Source organism: Bos javanicus, chromosome 23 (genome assembly GCF_032452875.1).
Source record: "Bos javanicus breed banteng chromosome 23, ARS-OSU_banteng_1.0, whole genome shotgun sequence".
NCBI lineage: Eukaryota > Metazoa > Chordata > Mammalia > Artiodactyla > Bovidae > Bos > Bos javanicus.
The window spans coordinates 23985777-24007211 of record NC_083890.1 but is presented as its reverse complement, the minus strand read 5'-3'; the positions used below and the strand labels follow the sequence as shown (position 1 = coordinate 24007211).

The 21435-nt window shown below is 41.0% G+C and overlaps 1 protein-coding gene across 4 annotated transcripts in view; it reads left to right on the top strand.

The window, feature by feature from the left end:
- The window catches only part of PKHD1 (PKHD1 ciliary IPT domain containing fibrocystin/polyductin), a 443703-nt gene that overhangs the window by 266430 nt on the left and 155838 nt on the right, over positions 1-21435 (top strand). For all 4 annotated transcript variants that reach the window (XM_061398409.1, XM_061398410.1, XM_061398408.1 and 1 more), the window contains one exon: positions 14380-14517. In XM_061398409.1, the coding sequence (XP_061254393.1) occupies positions 14380-14517 (138 nt within the window). The remainder of the gene's footprint in view (positions 1-14379; positions 14518-21435) is intronic.

The following is a 21435-nucleotide window of genomic DNA, read 5'->3' as shown; positions in this document are numbered from 1 at the left end:
TAATGTTTGCACTTTTTAATATGCTGTCTAGGTTAGTCATAGCTTTTCTTCCAAGGAACAAGTGTCTTAATTTCATGGCTGCAGTCACCATCTGCAGTGATTTTGGAGCTCCCCAAAATAAAGTCTTTCACTGTTTTCATTGTTTCCCCATCTATTTGCCGTGAAGTGATGGGACCGGATGCCGTGATCTTAGTTTTCTGAATGTTGAGTTCTAAAGTCAACTTTTTCACTCTCCTCTTTCACTTTCATCAAGAGGCTCTTTAGTTCCTCTTCACTTATGCGTGGCTGCCAAGAATCTGGAGATGACCAATGCCAGCCTTGTCCTTTTCAAGCATGTTTCATCCACAATTCCTCACCCCTTTCAAGATGGAAGCCCATGTGAAAAGCAGTTTCCTGTGGGAAAAAATACTAACATACAAAATCTGGCAGAGGTGTGGGTCGGCAGTGGCTTGCACCAGAGTCAGGGGGCACTGAGTGTGGCAGTGTGTGCAAGGAACCTTTTGAAGGAGGTCGCCATTATCTTCATTACCTCCACCACAGTTTGGCCTCAGGTCAAACAACAGGGAGGGAACACAGCCCAGCCCATCAACAGAAAATTGGGTTAAAGATTTACAGAGCATGGCCCCGCCAATCAGAACTGGGTTTCAGTTTCCCCCTCAGTCAGTCTCTCCCATCGGGAAGCTTCCATAAGCCTCTTATCCTTCTCCATCAGAGGGCAGACAGAATGAAAATTACACGCACAGAAAACTAACCAAACTGATCACATGGACCACAGCCTTGTCTAACTCAATGAAACTATGAGCCATGCTGTGTAGAGCCACCCAAGACAGACGGGTCACAGTGGAGAGTTCTGACAAAACGTGGTCCACTGGAGAAGGGAATGGCAAACCACTTCAGTATTCTTGCCTTGAGAACCCCATGAAAAGGCAAAAGCATAGGAAACATTAGTTTTACATGTACATAATTAATCAATAAATTGATAAGTAAATAAATATTATTGAGAATACATAATTAAAAATTTGCTCATATAAAGAAGGACTACTTGGCATTTATTTGAATTTTACCATATTGTTTACTGACTATACTAAGAGTCCTCATTATTTGTACCGTGCTGTGTATGGAACACGTCACTGTCCCTCTGTAAGTATATTGTTTTATATGTTTTAGAAATTAAGTGACAAAACATAAAATTAGAATTTTGACTTCAGAACCCATTTGATTTTGAAAGTAGGTTAGCCTTTATGAAAAATTGAAAAACCGAGTCGTCGAAAGCAACAGTTTTCAGTTTTCTGAAGGCCTGGCCATAGGTATAGATTATTCCAGGGGCTCCCCAAAGCCTTCACATTAAATCTCCATGTCGTTAGTTTGGATCACAGGGTCCTTTATGATTTGGCCTCCTTGCCTGCTTGCTCCCAGTGTGTCCTGCCACCCAATCATATGCATCTACTTCTTGTTCTTGGATGAAATCATACCCATCTACTTCCTGTTCTTGGATGAAGTCAGCTCTTTCTCCCCTTAGCTCATTTATACTTCCTGTTCTCGCTGCCTGGAACTTCCCCACCTCTCCATCCCACTTCTCCTCCTCACCCTCTTTCCCACCCTAAGACTCTACCGATTGTTCCTTTCTGTCTTTGAACACTCCAAGGAGTGTTACCATGTCCAGAAAGTGTCCCTGAATCCCATTTGATGTAATTCTCTTTCGTCTGTGCTCCTGCAACACCTTGGGCCTATTTTCATCATATACCCTTCTTTGGTGATTTACTATTTATGTTTATGTTCCCTTGATGACAGAGGCCATATCTTATTCAACTTGTACTGATGAGAAGCACGTGATATGGCGTGGAGCTGATGCTCCCAAAACGCTAGAGTGAATGACAGGAAGTGAGATGCAGGTACTGCCTAGTCGGTTTCTGCTGAAGTTTCTAGGGGGTTTGAAGCTGAAGGGAGAGCTGTCATGTCAGTCTGAGAATCTGGGCACATGACGGGGAATGGAGGGTGGTGCCAAGAACTTTAGCAACTGACTGGACGGTGTGGACCTTGTCTGGGAGCCCTGGTGGTCTGCCGCCGTACCCAGCCTGGGACTCTTTCAGCGCCAGGATTTATTCAGGTTCCTTGGGCTGGAAGCTTACTCTCTGTGAGTCCTGCTTCCCACAGCTAAGAAGATTCTCTGTGCAGGAGAGCACGGGCTCATTCCTTGTGCTAATGGAGTTCTCTGAACTCTTGTGTTCCCAGTGGGTGCTCTCATTTCTCTTCTCCCCTGGGGAGCCGGTGGCCTTCATTCAAGCTCCTCCTCTGCACAGCTTGCCTCCTCCCCGCACCTTCCACCTGAGCTGCTGATGGGCCTCCCGTGGATCAGCACCTGAGGACCTGCTGGGCCCGGTGTGGCTTGCCGAGCTGGAGCTCAGAGCTCTCTGGGGGTTTACTGTCTCCCCAGCCCACAGGCCTCCCGTGGCTTAGTATCTAGGCGGTTGACACACCTCCTGTGGTGTCAGCTAGGGAGCAGCTTGAGCATCTTCTGTTTGCTGGGAAATCATTTCAGAGGTTACCTTTTCTCGTTTGCATAGTGTGAATGCACCTGGTTTTGTTTCCTTTCTTTTTTTGGTGAAACTATAAAAGGGAGAGGGTATATAAGAAAATGTCAACACTTGCTTATAGCTGTGACATTGGCTACAGCAAAGGGGCCCAAGTTTTGCCATTTGGCAGTTAGTGTAGGCCTTTATCATAACGCTGGTGAGGAAATCATTGTAACTGGGGAAAGAGGAGTAGGAGTAGAGCCAGTGTCTTTCTGTATCCTGGTGTATGTAGTAATACTTGGTGTGTATTTAATGATATCTTACGAGTCTGAATGAATTAAAAAGGCTTCCCACACATCTTAAATTATCTCATTCATCCGGAAGTGCCACTTCAGAGGAGGCTTTCGGCAGAGCAAGCTGGCCCTGCAGTTCAAGTAGAAAGGGAAGGAAACAGTTAAAGGGTTTTAAACTGTTAACGAGGGCTTTTCCATTTTTCTGGGAAAGCAGCAGTTTGCATGGAAATCACAGCTTTTATACATTAAGTATGGTTATGAGTCTCTTCTCTAAAGCTGTGTGAGAAATGTGGACTTTTTTCCCCAAGGGAACGAGGGACCAAAGGAGAACTAGGACCAAAGAGGCATGTAGTTTCATGCCAAGGTTTTCCAGGTAACAAAGAAGAGAGACAGACTGGTCGGTACTCGGAAAAGAGAGGATTTTATTGATAGAGTTTTGCCATACCATGCTTACCTCAGGGCTTCCCTGATAACTCAGTTGGTAAAGAATCCCAATGCAGGGGACCCCAGTTCAATTCCTGAGTTAGGAAGAGCTGCTGGGGAAGGGATGGGCTACCCATTCCAGCATTCCTGGGCTTCCCTGGTGGTTCAACTGGTAAAGAATCTGCCTGCAATGTGGAAGACCTGGGTTTGATCCCTGGGTTGGGAAGATCCCCTGGAGAAGGGAAAGGCTACCCACCCCAGTATTTTGTCCTGGAGAATTAGCCACATTCAGAGAGGACAACTTTAGTGCCAGGTTTTAGAAATTCTCCTATTTCACTTTCTCTTCTTTTCCCATCCTAATTCCACCATAGCCCATCACAGGCAAACCCAAATCACACGACATAGTAAGAACCATCTCAGCACCTCAGTGCCAAGTGCTGGCCCTACCTTTACTAGGTCCCAGATTACTTGAATAATAGTAATCAGAGATGCTGGGTTAAAACCAGAAGGTCATAAAATATCATCAGCAAAAATAATGCAGGAAATAGGAGAGATATTCAAATTTAATTTTTTGAGCCCCTAAAGGAATACATTATGTAAATATATGGGGATAGAAACACGTAACACATCAAAGATATTTAGATCCTTCATTTGGTAATAGTAACAGTAATTACAATATTGTGTTAATAGTAGTGCTACTGGTAAAAATAGCCTCATTTGTATAACAAGATAATAAAATGAGTTCAGTATTTTTATGTGCCAGTTAGCCAGTTATTGTGTTAATATTATTTTATCTCACTGGAACTTCACATTCTATGCACAAGGAAACCAAGATTGAGACAGAGGTTCTTAACCTTTAGCATGCATGAGATCAACTGAGATGGTTATAAAATACTAATGATTGCCATTTTGAGCCAATTAGCATGAAAACATGTCTTAAGTATTCATATGGACTTTAAAAAATTAATAATACCTTGGAGATAACATGTCTGTAAAAAAAAATCTACTTCATCCTTTTAAATGACTACATACTATTCCAGAGAAGAAATGTAACATGATTTATTGAACTACTGTGTTACTGATGAACTCAAGTTTTTCCCACCAATTTTTACAAGCAATATTATATAAAAATTATTCATACCTTATTTTACGAATAGGCAAATTTCTCTGGGCTAGTTGATTTCCAAAGTGGAGTCCATAGCCCACCTACCCTTGAAATCACTCGGGCACACTCACTGATTTTCAGTCTTTTGAATGTATGGAGCTTTCCCTCACTTCATACTTTTCATAGGTATTACTTTCTCTGTCTAGAGCACTCTATCCCCATGATATTTTGCAATTTTCTTTGTTAGCACTTAGCACTATTTTGTGCCTATGTAGTTCTTTGTGTGATTTTGTTTAGATGTCCATTTCCTCCACAAAAACTTAAGTTGCATGAGATCAAGGCCTTTGTCTCTTTGGCTCACCAAATAATGAAGTGACAGGCATAGAGCACTCAAAAATATATATCAGGTGTAAAAAAACGAATGATAGCTAAACCTTTCATGCCTGGTAAGTGTAGGCACAGTAATACTCTTACGGTATTCCACCTAATTCGATAGTATTCCACCTAACCCTTACTGTTGCCTCCATGAAGTACTATTTCTCTTATTTTGCATGTGGGGAACAGAAAATCAGCGAAATCTAAGCAATTTTCCTGAGGAATGGCTTATTTGAGATTCAAATTCAGGTCTCTGAATTCTAATTAGGTGACCATTACATTGTACCTGTTAGCTTCTTGGACTAATAGTAATAGATGGATTAGACAGTGTTCTTGTCTTACATTAGTTCTTTATTGAGGCTTTATTGGGACTTATTTTGGAAGCACAAAGCATTAAATAGATATAATTTATTGGAATTTACCAAGAAATTCTTAAAGGCTTTGGGAATTTTTAAAATACATTACAATGGAAAATATGGAAATGTTGAGAACAATGAACACCTCTGAAGAAGGTTGAGTGCAGAAGAACTGATGCTTTTGAACTGTGGTGCTGGAGAAGATTTTTGAGAATCCCTTAGACTGCAAGAGATCAAACCAGTTAATCCTAAAGGAAATCAACCCTGAATATTTGTTGGAAAGACTGATGCTGAAACTGAAGCTCCAGTACTTTGGCCACCTGATGCAAAGAGCTGATTCATTGGAAAAGACCCTGATCCTGGGAAAGACTCGGGGCAGGAAGAGAAGGGGGCGACAGAGGATGAGATGGTTGGATGGCATCATCAATTCAGTGGACATGAGTTTGAGAAGACTCTGGGAGATAGTGAAGGACAGGGAAGCCTGATGTGCTGCAGTGCATAGGGTTGCAAAGAGTTGGACATGACTTAGCAACTGAACAACAACAACAACATAAACACTGAATTTAGGAATGAAAATATAGACTAGTTTGCTCAGAAGTTATAAATTCGGTTCAGTTCAGTTCAGTTGCTCAGTCGTGTCCGACTTTTGCGACCCCATGAATCGCAGCACGCCAGGCCTCCCTGTCCATCACCAACTCCCAGACTTCACTCAAACTCACGTCCATCGAGTCGGTGATGCCATCCAGCCATCTCATCCTCTGTCGTCCCCTTCTCCTCCTGCCCCCAATCCCTCCCAGCATCAGAGTCTTTTCCAGTGAGTCAACTCTTCGCATGAGGTGGCCAAAGTACTGGAGTTTCAGCTTTAGCATCATTCCTTCCAAAGAACACCCAGGACTGATCTCCTTTAGAATGGACTGGTTCATGGGGTTCTCAAGGCAAGAATACTGAAGTGGTTTGCCATTCCCTTCTCCAGTGGACCACATTCTGTCAGACCTTTCCACCATGACCCGCCCATCTTGGGTGGCCCCACATGGCATGGCTTAGTTTCATTGAGTTAGACAAGGCTGTGGTCTGTGTGATTAGATTGACTAGTTTTTTTGTGATTATGGTTTCAGTGTGTCTGCCCTCTGATGCCCTCTCGCAACACCCACCATCTTACTTGGGTTTCTCTTACCTTGGACATGGGGTATCTCTTCACGGCTGCTCCAGCAAAGTGCAGCCGCTGCTCCTTACCTTGGACAAGGGGTATCTTCCTCACCACCGCCCCTCCAGTTACAACACATTAAAATGTAGAATAGAGATTGTTTACTTAATATTTATTAGTCAAGTACTATATTCTAAGTTTTCTTTTAAGCATCAGTTATGTATTTATTAAATAATACATATGTATTTAATACATATGGTTTTAAAAACAAATAGAGTATAAGCATTTTATTTTTAAGGAATTTAGTGATGTTTTGGAGAGTTCCCCTCCCCCTGTCAGTTAGAAGAAATAATTGAAAGCTTGAGAAAAAATAATCAATAATATTAAAGAAAAATAAAGAATCTCATAGTTTTCTGGATGCATTGCTCTTTCTAGTGTAAAGCAGAGACGAAAAGAGAGGATTTATTTGCTCATGGGGGAAATAAATTCATTGAATATAATGTTTGCCACATGCCTAAACAGCCTCATTCAGGAGTGAATCACTTATTTCATAGATTGTCATTTTTTTTTCTTCAGGATTAAATTATTAAAACATATTTAATTACTATAAGTTGGTTTCATTATTTTTCTTAGGGAAACAAATCAAAACCAAAGCTCACATAGGAAAATAAATTTGGTGCCTCATTTGGCTTTAACACTAACTGCTGCATATATTAATAAAAACTGAATAATTGAGTTACCTGAGATTTACAAGTTTATGCCTCTTCACATATGAATGCATCATTCACTACAAGAGTTGGAGAGGAATTTAATCACAAAACTTCAGGTTAATACAGATTCATTAATGATATATTGAGGTCAATAGAGTTATGTGTATAAAGCCAAACTCTAGTTTAATACCTGACCTCACATTTATCAAAAACTCTTCACTTTTAGGTCTTCTGGGGATTGCAAGGTCTAGGTTTTTGCTGTTGTTGTCTCGTTTGCTTGTCTTTTTGAGTCTTGAGTCCTCTGAGCTATCAGAACCCCTGACCCCTTGTTTCAAATAGTAACACCAGTGACCATGGGCATGCAGATATCCCTGAGATCCTGTTTTCATTTTTTTGGATAAATACCCAGAAGTGAGATTGTTGGATTGTGGTGGGTCTAGTTTTAAGTTTTGAGGAACCGCCATACTGTTTTCCGTAGTGGCTATACGAATTTACATTCCCACCGACTGTGTACTAGAGTCCCCTCTTCTCCAGTTTCTTGGTGGTGGTGATTTAGTTGCTAAGTTGTGTCTAACTCTTGCGACCCCTATGGACTATAGCCCGCCAGGCTCCTATGTCCGTGGGATTCTACAGGCAAGAATACTGGAGTGGGTTGCCATTTCCTTCTCTAATTTCTTACCAACAGTTTTTTATCTTTTTTTTTCTTGTTAAAAGCCATGTTAAGCATTGTGAGGTAGTATCTTGTAGTTCTGATTTACATTTCCCTAATGATTAGTGATGTTGAGCACATTTTCTTTTTATTTATAATGTAAATTTATAATTTAAACAGTTTATTTAGTTTTGGCTATGCTGGGTCTTTGTTGCTGGGCTTTTCTCTAGCTGTGGTGCACGAGCGTCTCATTGTGGTAGCTTCTCTCGTGGAGCACGGACTCTAGGGCATGCGGGCTTCAGTAGTGGTGCCTGGGCTCAGTAGGTGCAGCTCCTGGGCTCTAGAGCACAGGCTCAGTAGCTGTGCTGCATGGGCTTGGTTGCTTTGTGTCATGTGGGATTTTCCTGGACCAGGGATAGAACCCGTGTCTCTTGCATTAGAAGGCAGATTCTTTACGACTGAGCCACCAGAAAAGCCCTGCGTATTTTCATATATCTATTGTCTGTCTTTTTTCTTTGGGTGAAATGTCTACTCAGTTCCTTTGCCCATCTTTTAATTTAGTGGTGGATGGACAAGAAAGATGGGAAAATGAAGAGATACTCGTCAAAGGGTACAAGGTACAGTTATGCACGATGAATAAATCCTAGAGAACTGCTGTACGACAAAATGCCTATAGTAAGCAGTACTATGTTCTATACTTAAAATTTGCTGAGAGGAGATCTTGTGGTCTTATTTCAAACTAAGAATTAATTAAAAGGCCTAATTAATTAAATAGTTAAACTTTTGGAGAGAATGGATAGGTTTATGGCCTAGATTGTAGTGATGTTACATGGGTATACGCATAAGTGCATGCTCAGTAGCTGACTAAGCATGACTAATGTCCAACTCTTTGTGACTCCATGAACTGTAGTGGGCCAGGCTTCTCCATCCATGGGATTCTCCAGGCAAGAATACTGGATTGGGTTTTCATTTCCTTCTCCAGGGACATGAATACATGTGCATCTCTAAACTCACTAAGTTTTATACATGAAATATATACAGCTTTTGAATGTCAATTATACATCCATTTTTTAAAATATTAAGTTGTCTTTTAAAAAGGCAATACCAAGTTGGCTGCTCTGAATTCTTTGAAGCCTAATGGAGAGAATGGAGGCATAACAGCATCTCAAGATTAAAACAAAACAAAACAAAACAAAGAAACCCTGGAATGAGAAAAGGCACAGATTCTTTTCTATTTCTATAAAAACAGCAGCACCTTCTGGTATTTCCCTTTCAGAATTCAGGCTTTAGAGGACTGATCTGATACAGTTGGTAATTTTACTTAAAGACCTTCCTATTAAATAGATTCAAACTATTTTTGAAGAACAGATGGTATAGACTAGAGGAAGAGATAAACACTGTATGTTAAACATTTTATTGATCAATTAAAATATCATAATTTAAAATGTTGATTCTACTGTGGGAATTATGCATGTCTGTCTGTGATGGAGAAAGACACTGAGATGGTGTATGTAGGGAGTGGGATGGGAATTTATTGTCCAAAGTTGAAATTGGACTCTTCCCATGAGGTGAGAATGAGATGAGCAGCCTCCCACCGCCCCCGCTCCCCGCCCCATTCCACACACACACACCAGACAGGCAGATGGCTCTTCTTCAGGTGTAAGGAAGCTGGCTTTCAGTCTTGAATCATGTGCCTCGGGGTGCTTTGAAAACTGCCTATTTTTAAGATCAGTTTGAAAAAAAATGATAGAGTAGAATAAAGAAACCACCTGTGTGGATTTGAAGAAAAAGTCAAGCTATAAAGTTAGCAGCTCTTTGCAAAGAATATAGTTATAGAAAAACTGCATCCTTATCTTCTAGCACTTCTTTGTTCTGCTTTTTCTACAAGAGCATGAATTCTTGATAAATAAATATCAGCATCTCTGTAAATTATTTGACATTAATTTTCTATTTGACGTTAATAAAGTCTATTTGACATTAATTTTCATTAATGTTAACCTTTCATTCCTATGAATTACTTATGTGTAACAATTTCCATTCCATCATAAACAAACTTTTCTTGGATGTTTTCATTAATTGTGAGAGGATATTTGGGTAAATCGTGAGATTCACCAAAAGCTAACCAAATATAAAGGAGATAAAACATCACCAATCATTGTGTACATATGTATATCTAAGTATCTAAAATAGTTACTTTAGAGACAGAAACATTCTTTTCTTTTTCAAAAAGGAAGATTGGGTCATTTAATAGTGATTGAAATGGTATTGAAACTTATTTTTCCATTGGTTCACATATTTATGAGAAAGTATTGGAGCTAAGACTGAATATAGAAATAAGCTTGTTAATTATGGAAGGTGCAGGAAAATAGCAAGCCTGCAAATAGCCTTGTATGTTCTACTCTGCCCTTGTGTGCCATGACTTTCCCCTTGATGTCAGAGCCATGTCCAAAGTTGGTGTAGGCTATGTTCCTGCCAACAGCAGGTTTGTAGTGGAAACTGTCTTCACCACCCAAGTTATGGACCTGATACAATGAATCCCACACAAGCAGTGGGTCTGCCTGCCCCCAGTTGTGCCCCGTTTTATTCTCAGGATCTGTGTCCTTTGCCCTTGGTCTTTTTCTACAGGATTTAGATGAATGTCAGACCCTTGAAATGCTACCCAATAGTGACCTTGATTTTCTGACTTTGCTGGGGGAAAAATTGAGTTTAAATCTAGAGTTGAAATTATATGCAATGCTATGGTAGTCAGGTCATTTCTGATACAAAAGAAGACTTCACTTGCCATTAGAGATATCTGTCTTTTTGATTTGGCTGAAGCTTTCTGGTCTTAAGGGTAGCTATGCATTTACAGAAGATGAATGCTTCTTTTTTTTTTGTAGTTGCCTTGCCTTTGATATATGGGGAAAGTTGGGTAATTCTTTCTTAGTTCTAATTTTCAAGATATTATTTATAAAGGTTTATCCTTCTTGTTGTCAAAATACAATGCTTTTAGGGGTGAAAAATCCCAAGCACTGCTTGGGGAAAAAATACTAGAATAAAGATGGCGGGATGGTTAGTGTTTGATGGATGAACGAGTGGAAAGAGGGTGTAATTCGGAACCAAAAGGCACTACCCCATGGCTGGTCCTGAGCTCCTTTGGGGGCAAAGCAGTCTTTAATTACATCTGGTACTCATTAATTCTTTTTGGAGTCTCTTTCCAGATCTGTTCCCCCATCAGCCTCCCATCGAGCAACAGAAATTCCAGATGGTTCCCTCCATATGCCAGTGCTCATTCTCTTAAGTAGGATAGATTGGTCACTGACAGAGCAGGATGCAGGAGCACTGGCCAAGTCAAGCCAAGGTGAAAAGCATTGGGCCACAGTTACATTAGAGATAATCCATCATTCATGTTTCTAAGTGCATTGTATGCATAACTGCTTCTGAATGTTTTCTCTGAAACATCTTGAGTAATTTCCTGGAAAGCATGGTACTTCTAGACAATGTGGCATATTGATCCTAATTGTCTACACCTGGAGCAGAGAGAGGTCCTCTAGAAGCTGTCATTATAGCTGAGAGTCATTTTGGACCTGATCTGCTCTGGAGCCTACTTTAGGATGATTTTTTTTTTTGTCTGCATCAATTTCAATGCCAACTGTCATGTCTGTTATTGTAATGCAAAGAGAATTACTTGATATAAATCTTTATAAGTCAAAGGTTTATTTCATCTTTGCAGAATTTTGTTGTAATACGCACATAGACTTTCCATTTTGAAGTTTTGAGAATGAAGATGAGGTTAATCTCCATATAATAAAAAAATATGTTGTTTCAAGTATATTGCCTTGTGTTTATTTATCTGTCTTCATCTGATGATGGGAAACATGTCTGACTCATCTTTGAGTTCTCACCACCCGGCAAGATGTGGCACATATTGAGGAAGGAAAGGAAGCAAGAAAGAAGTGTGACTAGATGGATCCAGGAAATTTCAAAGTGCAGTTGGCACTGAAAGAAATAAGAATAGTGTTTCTACTCTTCTTCATCTTATTCTTTGCTTCTAATGGCTGTTGGATTTTACATGTACGTGTGTGTGTGCGTGTGTGTGTGTGCACGCGTGCGTGCACTCTTTGGTGTTATTTTTTGAGCACCTACCAAAGTCTGGGTATTGTTCTATGTGCTCAGCAACTCAGTGTGACCATGACAGGTATAGTCTGTGTTGTCATAGAGCATATAATAGTTAGGCTAACTGTGCTTCGTGGGCAATTTATTGGTATATTTGGAAGGCAAGACAATTAGGAAAAATGTCTTCTAAGGGGAAACGTGATAAAGACCAAAGGGAAGATTTTAAATTCCATATAATTGTCACATTTTAACTGAAAGGTATATTCAAAAGAAGCCTAATATCATCTTGTGTGTGTGTGTGTTGTCAGTATTTTGTGGATGAGAGAACACATTTATTGAAGAAGTTAAGTTACTTTGTACAATCAGGTTCAATAGTCAAACATTGGTAGAATGGGCCACAGACTGGAAGAGACAAAGGGTATTTGTATCGAAGTCTTATATTTAAATGTGTTTGCTTGAAGTAATTTCTGTCTTGCTTTTGAAGTCACAATAAAGTTATGAACTTACAAAATGTATGTGAAACCTATAACATTCTCTAGATATTTCACTCTTTTGTTTGAATGTGTGAAAAGGAGCAGACGTGAAATTGAAATACATACTTTTTTCATCTGTTTAGTCTGATTATTCATTTTACATCAGTCACTGATAAACTTTGGAAATTTAAGGTGTGTAGGGAACTCAGCATATCTGAGCAACATTTATGGCACAGCTTTATCTTTGATGTCATAAGAGGCACTAGGGATTTCTTAAAAGGGGTGTTGTCTTCTCCTAAGGAATAACAGTTGGGAGAGAAAGACATAATTACATTGAGGATCAGCCCAGTGACAGCTCCTTCCTTATAAGCAATAATCATGTGTGTAATTATCATAAAATTTTTTAATGCTGTGTGTTATAAGAAGGTCCAGGGTATCAATAGAGAGTAAAAGAAAGAGATTTCCATAGAGGAGTGGTGGATTCAATGCGGAGACTTAATAGCAGATCTAAAACTTTGTTGCTTCAGATGGATGAGTGTGTGGTGAGGATGCTGTTGGATCATCCTTACATCCTGAGAGCCAGCGTTCTGCTATTTAACTGAGACACGAGGGGAGGGAAAAGGTGTATTTAGGAGAATTTAGGGATCAGGTCTAGAGATGTCACACTTCAACTCTGCCTACATTTTATTGGCTACCCTGAGCCACATGGCTTCATTTAATTGGAGAGGAGGGTGGAAAAAGTTGACTAACTATGAACCCAGGAATAAAAGGGAAATGGTTGGTTTACAACCCTGCAGTGTCTGCCATGGGAAGGTGTGGTGGTCTTATCCCTCGGACAGAAGGCAGGGACGAGAGAAGACAACTCCTGAGAAGTCAATTTGTGGGGCAGGGCCTTAAGAACAACAGGTTGCATTGTTTTCTGGAATCAGATGTGAGCTTATGTTTAAAAATTCCTTAAATATGAAACAGAAATAGACCCACAGCCATAGAGAATAGATGTGTAGTTACCACGGGAGAGAGGAGGCAGGGGAGGGAAAGATTGGGAGTTTGGGACTGGCAGATGCAAACTGCTGTATATATATAGTGGATAAACAACAAGCCCCTGTTGTATAATACAAGGGACTATATTCGATATCTTATAATAACCTATAATGGAAAAGAATATGAAAAGTCACAGATATATATGCCTAACTGAATTACTTTGCTGTATACCAGAATCTAACACAAGACTGTAAATCAACTATATCTCATTAAAATAAATTTCAGAAAATCCCTTCAAAATCTTTGCGTGTGTGATTATGGTATTAAGATGTAAGCAGAAACGCTTATTCGATATCTTCAATTTGGGCTGAATTACTACTGAACTTCAGAAAGTAACACTTACTACTTTGGCATACATGAAGCATTTATTGTTTTAAAAGAGAATTTTTATTCATGTATTATTCTATTGTCACTTTCAAGCAAAAACCAATGTTTTTTTTTTCTCCTGAAGTTATATGGAAGCTACTTTTAGAAAGGTGAGATGAATAATAATGGTTTCAAGTTGCCCCATGAACTCTGTGAGTTCATCCAGCTACTGAAAACAATACAAATAATGAATATATTAAGCGTTTATTGAGCATGTAACAGGCACTTGGTTTTCTTGGTGGGAATGGGGGATTGAGAGTGTCTTCCTAATCCTCTTCAGCACTTTATATCTATTGATTCATTTAATCTTAACAAACATCCTATGAATGAAGAGATATTTTTATTATCGTTCTCATTTTATAGATTAGAAAATGGAGGCACTGAGGAGTAAATAGTTGGTCCAGGCAGCTAGTCAGTAGCAGCTTATTCACAGCCAGATAGTCTGACTTTAGAGGTCAAGGTCGTAAAGTGTGGTTGTCTACCTTTCAAACACCAGAGCCTCGGGAGGGGCAGGGACAAAGGGTGTGGAGCTTATCTGGACACTTGCTTTAAAGCAGGCTTGGGGCAGGGTTAGAGTCATAAGCAATGCCTTTGGCCATGCCCCTTGGTTTGCAAAGCAGGGGAAGAATGTATTCATTCTTCTCTTTTCCTCTGCCACTTCAGGAAAGCCTAGCCTTTGCAAACACTTTGTTTTTCCACTTTCTGCCCCTGACCTGGCCCAAGCTGCAATGCAAGCAGCTCCCGAGCTGCCTGGAGAACCCAGTATAAGTCACTGGAGGAGAGGAGGCAATTCTTGTCTTGGTTACATGTCTGAGCAATTTCTTTTCCTTCTGCAGACAGGACTGTCCTTGTGGATACTGATCTTCCGCCCCTCAGAGGCCTCTACGTGATGGGGACTCTAGAATTCCCTGTGGACAGAAGCAATGTTCTAAGCGTGGCCTGCATGCTCATTGCTGGTGGGGAGCTGAGAGTTGGTGAGTCAAGGGCAGCAGGACTGGGAGCAGAGAGAGGCTTTGGGAGAGGATAGTGTCTCTAGCAGGTTGCTTAAGGGGATCTGGAGAAGGCTGAGGCAAGGAGGAAGTTTACTAGCAAAATTTCTCCCCAGCCAGCTTTGGACACAGACAGAGGTGACATTTGTTGGTCACTCCTGTCCACCACTATCTGCAGTCATCTGACCCCAGGGTCCTCACGCTCATTGCAGGGCTCTTTTTGCTTCCACCAGGCCACACATCAATTCTCCATTTAGTTCTCTGAGTGAGACTTTACCTGTGGCTCACCCTTCCAGAAGATCTCGTAGGATGGGTTGGTTAGCCCTTGATCAACCAACCCAGAAGAGAATTTCAGTTGCTGTGGTAGTGCAGATCCTTCAGAGAACCGACCTGGGAGCGAAGCTGATGTGCTCAGCCTGGGACAGTAAAGAGAGAAAGCTGGGGAGAAGGCAAGCAACTCACTTGTCTCCCACTGCCCCACAAACCCATTGACTCTTCCATCTAGTTATGTTTTATGACTCCCTAGGAAGCTGATGGAAGGGCCACAGATGCAGTGGGGCTAGGAGATGAGGGTCCTCCCCCTGGGAATTGAGGGGTGTTGCAGGAGAAGTGGATCTGGGGTGATGAGTTAACTAAGTCTGATACATTGAAGGGGTGAAAATGTTAGACACTCAGTCGTGTCTGACTCTTTGCGACCCCATGAACTGGAGCCTGCCAGGCTCCTCTGCCCATGGATTCTCCAGGCAAGAATACTGGAGTGCGTAGCCAACTTAAAAATGTGAGTTGTCTATTTTATATATAGTGTAATGTGGAGAAGGCAATGGCGCCCCACACCAGTACTCTTGCCTGGAAAATCCCATGGACCGAGGAGCCTGGTGGGCTGCAGTCCATGGGGTTGCGAAGAGTCGGACATGACTGAGCGACTTCGCTTTCAGTTTTCACTTTCATGCATTGGAGAAGGAAATGGCAACCCACTCCAGTGTTCTTGCCTGGAGAATCCCAGGGACGGGGGAGCCTGGTGGGCTGCCGACTATGGGGTCGCACAGAGTCGGACACGACTGAAGCGACTTAGCAGCAGCATGTATATATCAGTCCCAATCTCCCAATTTATTCCCACATCTTATCACTTGGTAACCATGTCTATTTTCTATATCCATGACTCCTGTTTTGTAAATCAGTTCATTTGTACTTTTTTTTTTTTTTCAAGATTTCACGTGTAAGGATGGACATATATACTTTACTATATACAAAATAGATAACTAAAAGAAACTGCTGTATGGCACAGAGAATTTTGCTCAATACTTTGTAATGGCCTAGGTGAGAAAAGAATCTAGAAGAAAGAGTTCATTATTTGAATGAGAGATGCAGGAAGCTGCATGGAGTTGGTTGTCAGACAGCAGTGTTAAGTTGTGTGTGACTGGGACACACTTGGTACTGAGAAGGACGTCTGGGAATAAATACCCAGATTTCACGCTCTCTCCTCCCCTGTCTCCTGCTCATGCTACCATTTAGTCAAACCCAGCCTGAACTCCGAGTCAAGGCTCACTGATGTCCTGTGTGTGGGTCAGCTGCATCCCAGGGCTGTGAGAGGAGGAGGGCAGTGTTTGGGAGTGAGGTTTGAAAGCTCTCCATCACATTCACTGGTGGAGAATGGTTCTTCTGTTAAAGCAGCCACAGCTTTTTCCAGCTTCATTATGCGAACCGCATTGTCACCTCTAACTCCTACTGTTTTTACATGTGCTGCCTCAAATACAGATCTCTGTGTTGTACACTTGCATAAGCATTGTTTTGTTTTCACCTGGGTTTTAAGGAGACGTAAGCGCAATATTTTTTACTCATCTCTATTTCAATCCATCTTTCCACAGTGGGGAAATTCTTTTGGCTCCTGATCTTTTCCTCCCAGATTGATGTCACTTGCTCATTGGTTTAATATTCTGTATCCTCATCCAGTTAACTGATTGAAATATTAAATAAAACTGAGCCTTGTTCCCGTTACTGGAAAACTTATTTTACGTTGACATCCTCAGTTGCTAAGAGAGGTCTTTTTTCATAAGTTTTTTTTAGGTCTCTGAAGTCACTTATTACTGTAATTCAAACTTGCTGCCTGGAAGTTTGTACCTTAGAAGAGAAATGACACAGTGGCACTTTCCAGTTTTGACTTACACATTTCAAATCCTATTTTAGTTTTGCCCATTCCCAACTACACTTTCATCTGTTACTAGACAATGGCATGTTCTTTTTCTCTCTGCTTGTCCATGTGTTCCAGGCCTAAAGGTTGATTATCCAAAAGGAACCCATCTGCCCAGTCCTGTGTGTATGATGCCTGAAGGGAGACTTTCAACCCATCTGTCCCATCCTACCACACCCTAAAGAAATCCCGACATGAAATAGATAATAAGACTAGTTAGCAAAGAAACCTAATAGATGTGGGCATTGGCGCAGAGCACTGCCAGAGACTGTCTGCTATCTGATGCCATTTGATCCCAGTCCTGGCACTGTGGAATTATATTTCTTGGTGGTCCTGCTTTTAAGGCAACTGGTGCTGGCAAAAGGTACCAATTGACTTTTAGTAGGGTGGAATCATAATGTTAGCATTAGACGGGAAGTTTAAGATCAAAGCTCCGCTTCAAGGGCTACAGCTGCATCACAAATGCCAAACTCAATTTCATTCTCTGTTCAGTGGTTGTCCTGTTAGTCTGATAAAACACTTAAGATAAGCTGAAAGTATTTCACTTGTTTGTCCATCCTATCATTCATCCTGATTTTGCTCACTGCCTACCATGTGCCAAGTTCCACAAGAGAGGTTGGATGTACAGGCGTAGAAGTCATGAACCTGGCTTTCAAGAACTGTCTCAATAAAGCAGCAGAGACAAATAAAATCATAACTGAAAGTGTCACCTCTTCCGATGTGGAGAGGGATTAAAGATAAAAAAAGAGATCTGAAAAGACCATATTTGTGGACAAGCATTATACCTTCAGGAAATTGCAGAAAACAGGTATGTCTGGATTGTAGGATTTATAAAATGGTGGTAGCCAATGAAGCTTCTTGGCCTTATGCATTATGTTAAAGAGTTTGGGTTTTCTCATGAAGGCAGTGCCCTGGCACTGGATATTTTTAAGCAGGGAAGTGACATTATTAGATCCGGTCTTAGAGCCATCACTTTTGGCAATGCAACGGATGTACTGGAAGGGACACAGTGAAAAGTGAGAAGGCTATAAGGTGTTTCAGAAAAGAATCTGTGAAAGATCGAGTGAAGACACTGGAGCTAAAGAGGAAGAATGAATTAGGGAAGTACTGCGGAGGTAAAAAATTCCTAGAATCAAGTGGCAATTTTGATGTGAGGTGAGGAGATGATACTTCCTAGGTTTCAGGTTGGGAGATCTGGGTCCATGGCGAGGCTGGGACAAACCTCCTTCCCACTACTTTTTAGTTGAGTGTGTGTGCCAAGTCACTTCAGTCATGTCCAACTCTTTGCCACCCTATGAATTGTAGACAACCAGGCTCCTCTATCCATGGGATTTTCCAGGCAAGAATACTGCTATGAGTTGCTGTGCCCTCTTCCAGGGGATCTTCCTGACCCAGGGGTAGAACCTGTGTCTCTTATGTCTCCCGCATTGGCAGGTGGGTTCTTTACCACTGGTGCCACCTGAGAAGCCCTTTTAGTTGAGTGACTCGGCCAAATTACATGAGCTATTTCTGCCTCAGTTTTCTTATCTCTAAAATGGGAGCAATAATAATCAGGCTTATTTTATCGAGTTTTATAGGAACTGAGTAAATTAATGGGATCACAAAGAGTCGGACATGGCTTAGCAACTGAACAACAGCAACGACAATATTTATTTATTAAAGGCTTCTTTGGTGGAAGTGCTTGAACAGTGTCAGGCACCTAGTAAACCTTTAGACACAAATGTTAAGTTTAAGTTTCAGTGGGATGTATAAGTGGTAATATATAGAGGACAAATAGATTAATGAGAAAGCTCAGAAGAGAGGACTGTGCTAAATATATATATTTGAGGGTCATCAGCCAAACATATGGAATCAAAGCTGTGAGATAGAGACGGCTTTTAAGGGTAAGGGAGGAAGCTGAGCTCAGGAAAGAGAAAGGAAAATAAACAGCTATAAAGGTAGATGGACAATGAAAAGAAAAAATAATGTCTTGAAACAAAAGGAGGGATTTGCAAGAAAGAGGGAGTGGTTAGTAGTAGGAGATACAGCAGAAAGAATAAAATCAGGAAAGTAAATTGACCATCTTATTCCAGCTTTTAACGTCTTTATTTTTGTTGTTCAGTCACTCAGTTGTGTCTGACTCTTTTGCAAGCCCTCAGACTATAGCTTGCCAGGCTCCATGGGATTTCCCAGGCAAGAAACCCGCGGTGCATTGCCATTGCCTTCTCCAGGGGATCTGCATAACCCAGGAACTGAACCTGCATCTCCTGCATTGGCAGGCAGATTCTTTATCTGCCACCAGGGAAGTCCTCTACTTTTTTTACAATGGCTGTCAAATATACTTTTGACACAAAATGTTACTTTGCATGTTGAACAAAGAAAAAAATTTCCTGAAGGAGAGTAACTTCTAATAAGTTTAATACCACTTACCTATTCTTTAACAACTTCATGTTTTGGCTTAAAATATAGTCTTAAGTACAATTGAACAGATTCAATTTCATGTTTGAAAATGAACAGTTGTCTCTATTGAGTGATGTCATCAAACTTTTACATGCTTTCATGAGTAGCAAGCTTTCTATTGGACAATAAAATGGAATGAATCAGTAGGTTTAAGGAGAAAGTAGATTTACCCCTGTTTCCATCCCCTTCCTCCGGCCTTCCCTCACTTTCTCTTTCACTGAATGCCAACTCAGTGACAAGCATTCTTCCGCTGACTTGAGTATTCAGCAGTGAGCCAGACAGATACGATTCCTCCTTGTACTCTTTTGTTGGGGGAAATAGACAATAAAATAGCAAAATAAAAAGGGACATAATTTTAGATGGCAATGCACGCTCTGAAGGAAACTAAATAGAGAAGTGAACTGAAGAGAGGTGTTGGCACTATAGATTAGGTAGTCAGTGCACAACTTTCTGAAGAGTCGGTGTGACTTGAGACCATAGAGACAACAAAGAGCTAGACTTGCAAAGATTTGAACAAAAAAGTTTCAGACAGAAGGAAGACCTGGTGCAGAAGTCCTGAGGCAGAGCTAGGCATGCGCTTTACATGGTTGTGAGGCAGAAAAGCAGTCACTGTAGCTGGAGACCAGTGAAGAGAAGGCATGAGTTTCATGGGGTGGGCTGGATTTTGAGCTATGCTGTGTTGTTTTCTAAAGCAATAAAGAACACAAGTGAGTCCAAAATCTGCAGAAAATTGCGTTTTTTCCACTATATTATTCATTTATTTATTTTTTCTAACACTAACAGTCATACAGTCGAGAGTGAGGCTAATGAGTGAATGTGTAAATCAGTTTTTACAGTGTTTATATATTTATAGTGAAGTAAAGTAATGCTCAAAATTCTCCAAGCCAGGCTTCAGCAATACGTGAACCATGAACTTCCAGATGTTCAAGCTGGTTTTAGAAAAGGCAGAGGAACCAGAGATCAAATTGCCAACATCTGCTGAATCATTGAAAAAGCAAGAGAGTTCCAGAAAAACATCTATTTCTGCTTTATTGACTATGCCAAAGCTTTGACTGTGTGGATTACAATAAACTGTGGACAATTCTGAAAGAGATGGGAATACCAGACCACCTGACCTACCTCTTGAGAAACCTGTATGCAGATCAGGAAGCAACAGTTAGAACTGGACATGGAACAACGGATTGGTTGCAAATAGGAAAAGGAGTACATCAAGGCTGTGATATTGTCACCCTGCTTATTTAACTTCTATGCAGAGTACATCATGAGAAACGCTGGGCTGGAAGAAGCACAAGCTGGAATCAAGATTGCTGGGAGAAATATCAATAACCTCAGATATGCAGATGACACCACCCTTATGGCAGAAAGTGAAGAGGAACTAAAAAACCTCTTGATGAAAGTGAAAGAGGAGAGTGAAACAGTTGGCTTAAAGCTCAACATTCAGAAAATGAAGATCATGGCATGTGGTCCCATCACTTCATGGGAAATAGATGGGGTAACAGTGGAAACAGTGTCAGACTTTATTTTGGGGGCTCCAAAATCACTGCAGATGGTGATTGCAGCCATGAAATTAAAAGACGCTTACTCCTTGGAAGGAAAGTTATGACCAACCTAGGTATTCAAAAGCAGAGACATTACTCTGCCAACAAAGGTCCGTCTAGTCAAGGCTATGGTTTTTCCTGTGGTCATGTATGGATGTGAGAGTTGGACTGTGAAGAAAGCTGAGCACTGAAGAATTGATGCTTTTGAACTGTGGTGTTGGAGAAGACTCTTGAGAGTCCCTTGGACAGCAAGGAGATCCAACCAGTCCATCCTAAAGGAGATCAGTCCTGGGTGTTCATTGGAAGGACTGATGCTGAAGCTGAAACTCCAATACTTTGGCCACCTCATGCGAAGAGTTGACTCATTGGAAAAGACTCTGATGCTGGGAGGGATTGAGGGCAGAAGGAGAAGGGGATGACAGAGGATGAGATGGCTGGATGGCATCACCGACTCAATGGACATGAGTCTGAGTGAACTCCGGGAGTTGGTGATGGACAGGGAGGCCTGGCGTGCTGCTATTCATGGGGTCACAAAGAGTCAGACACGACTGAGCGACTCAACTGAACTGATTTTTATGAATAGATTTTTTTGCTGTGAATGCTTTCCTGTATTTATTTTTAAACCAGGCTCTTTTCTTTTTAGTACAGCAAATTCCCATTGGCTGTTTAATTTTACATATGGTATTGTAAATTTCCATGTTACTCTCTCCATACATCTCATCCCCTCCCCAAAATAGC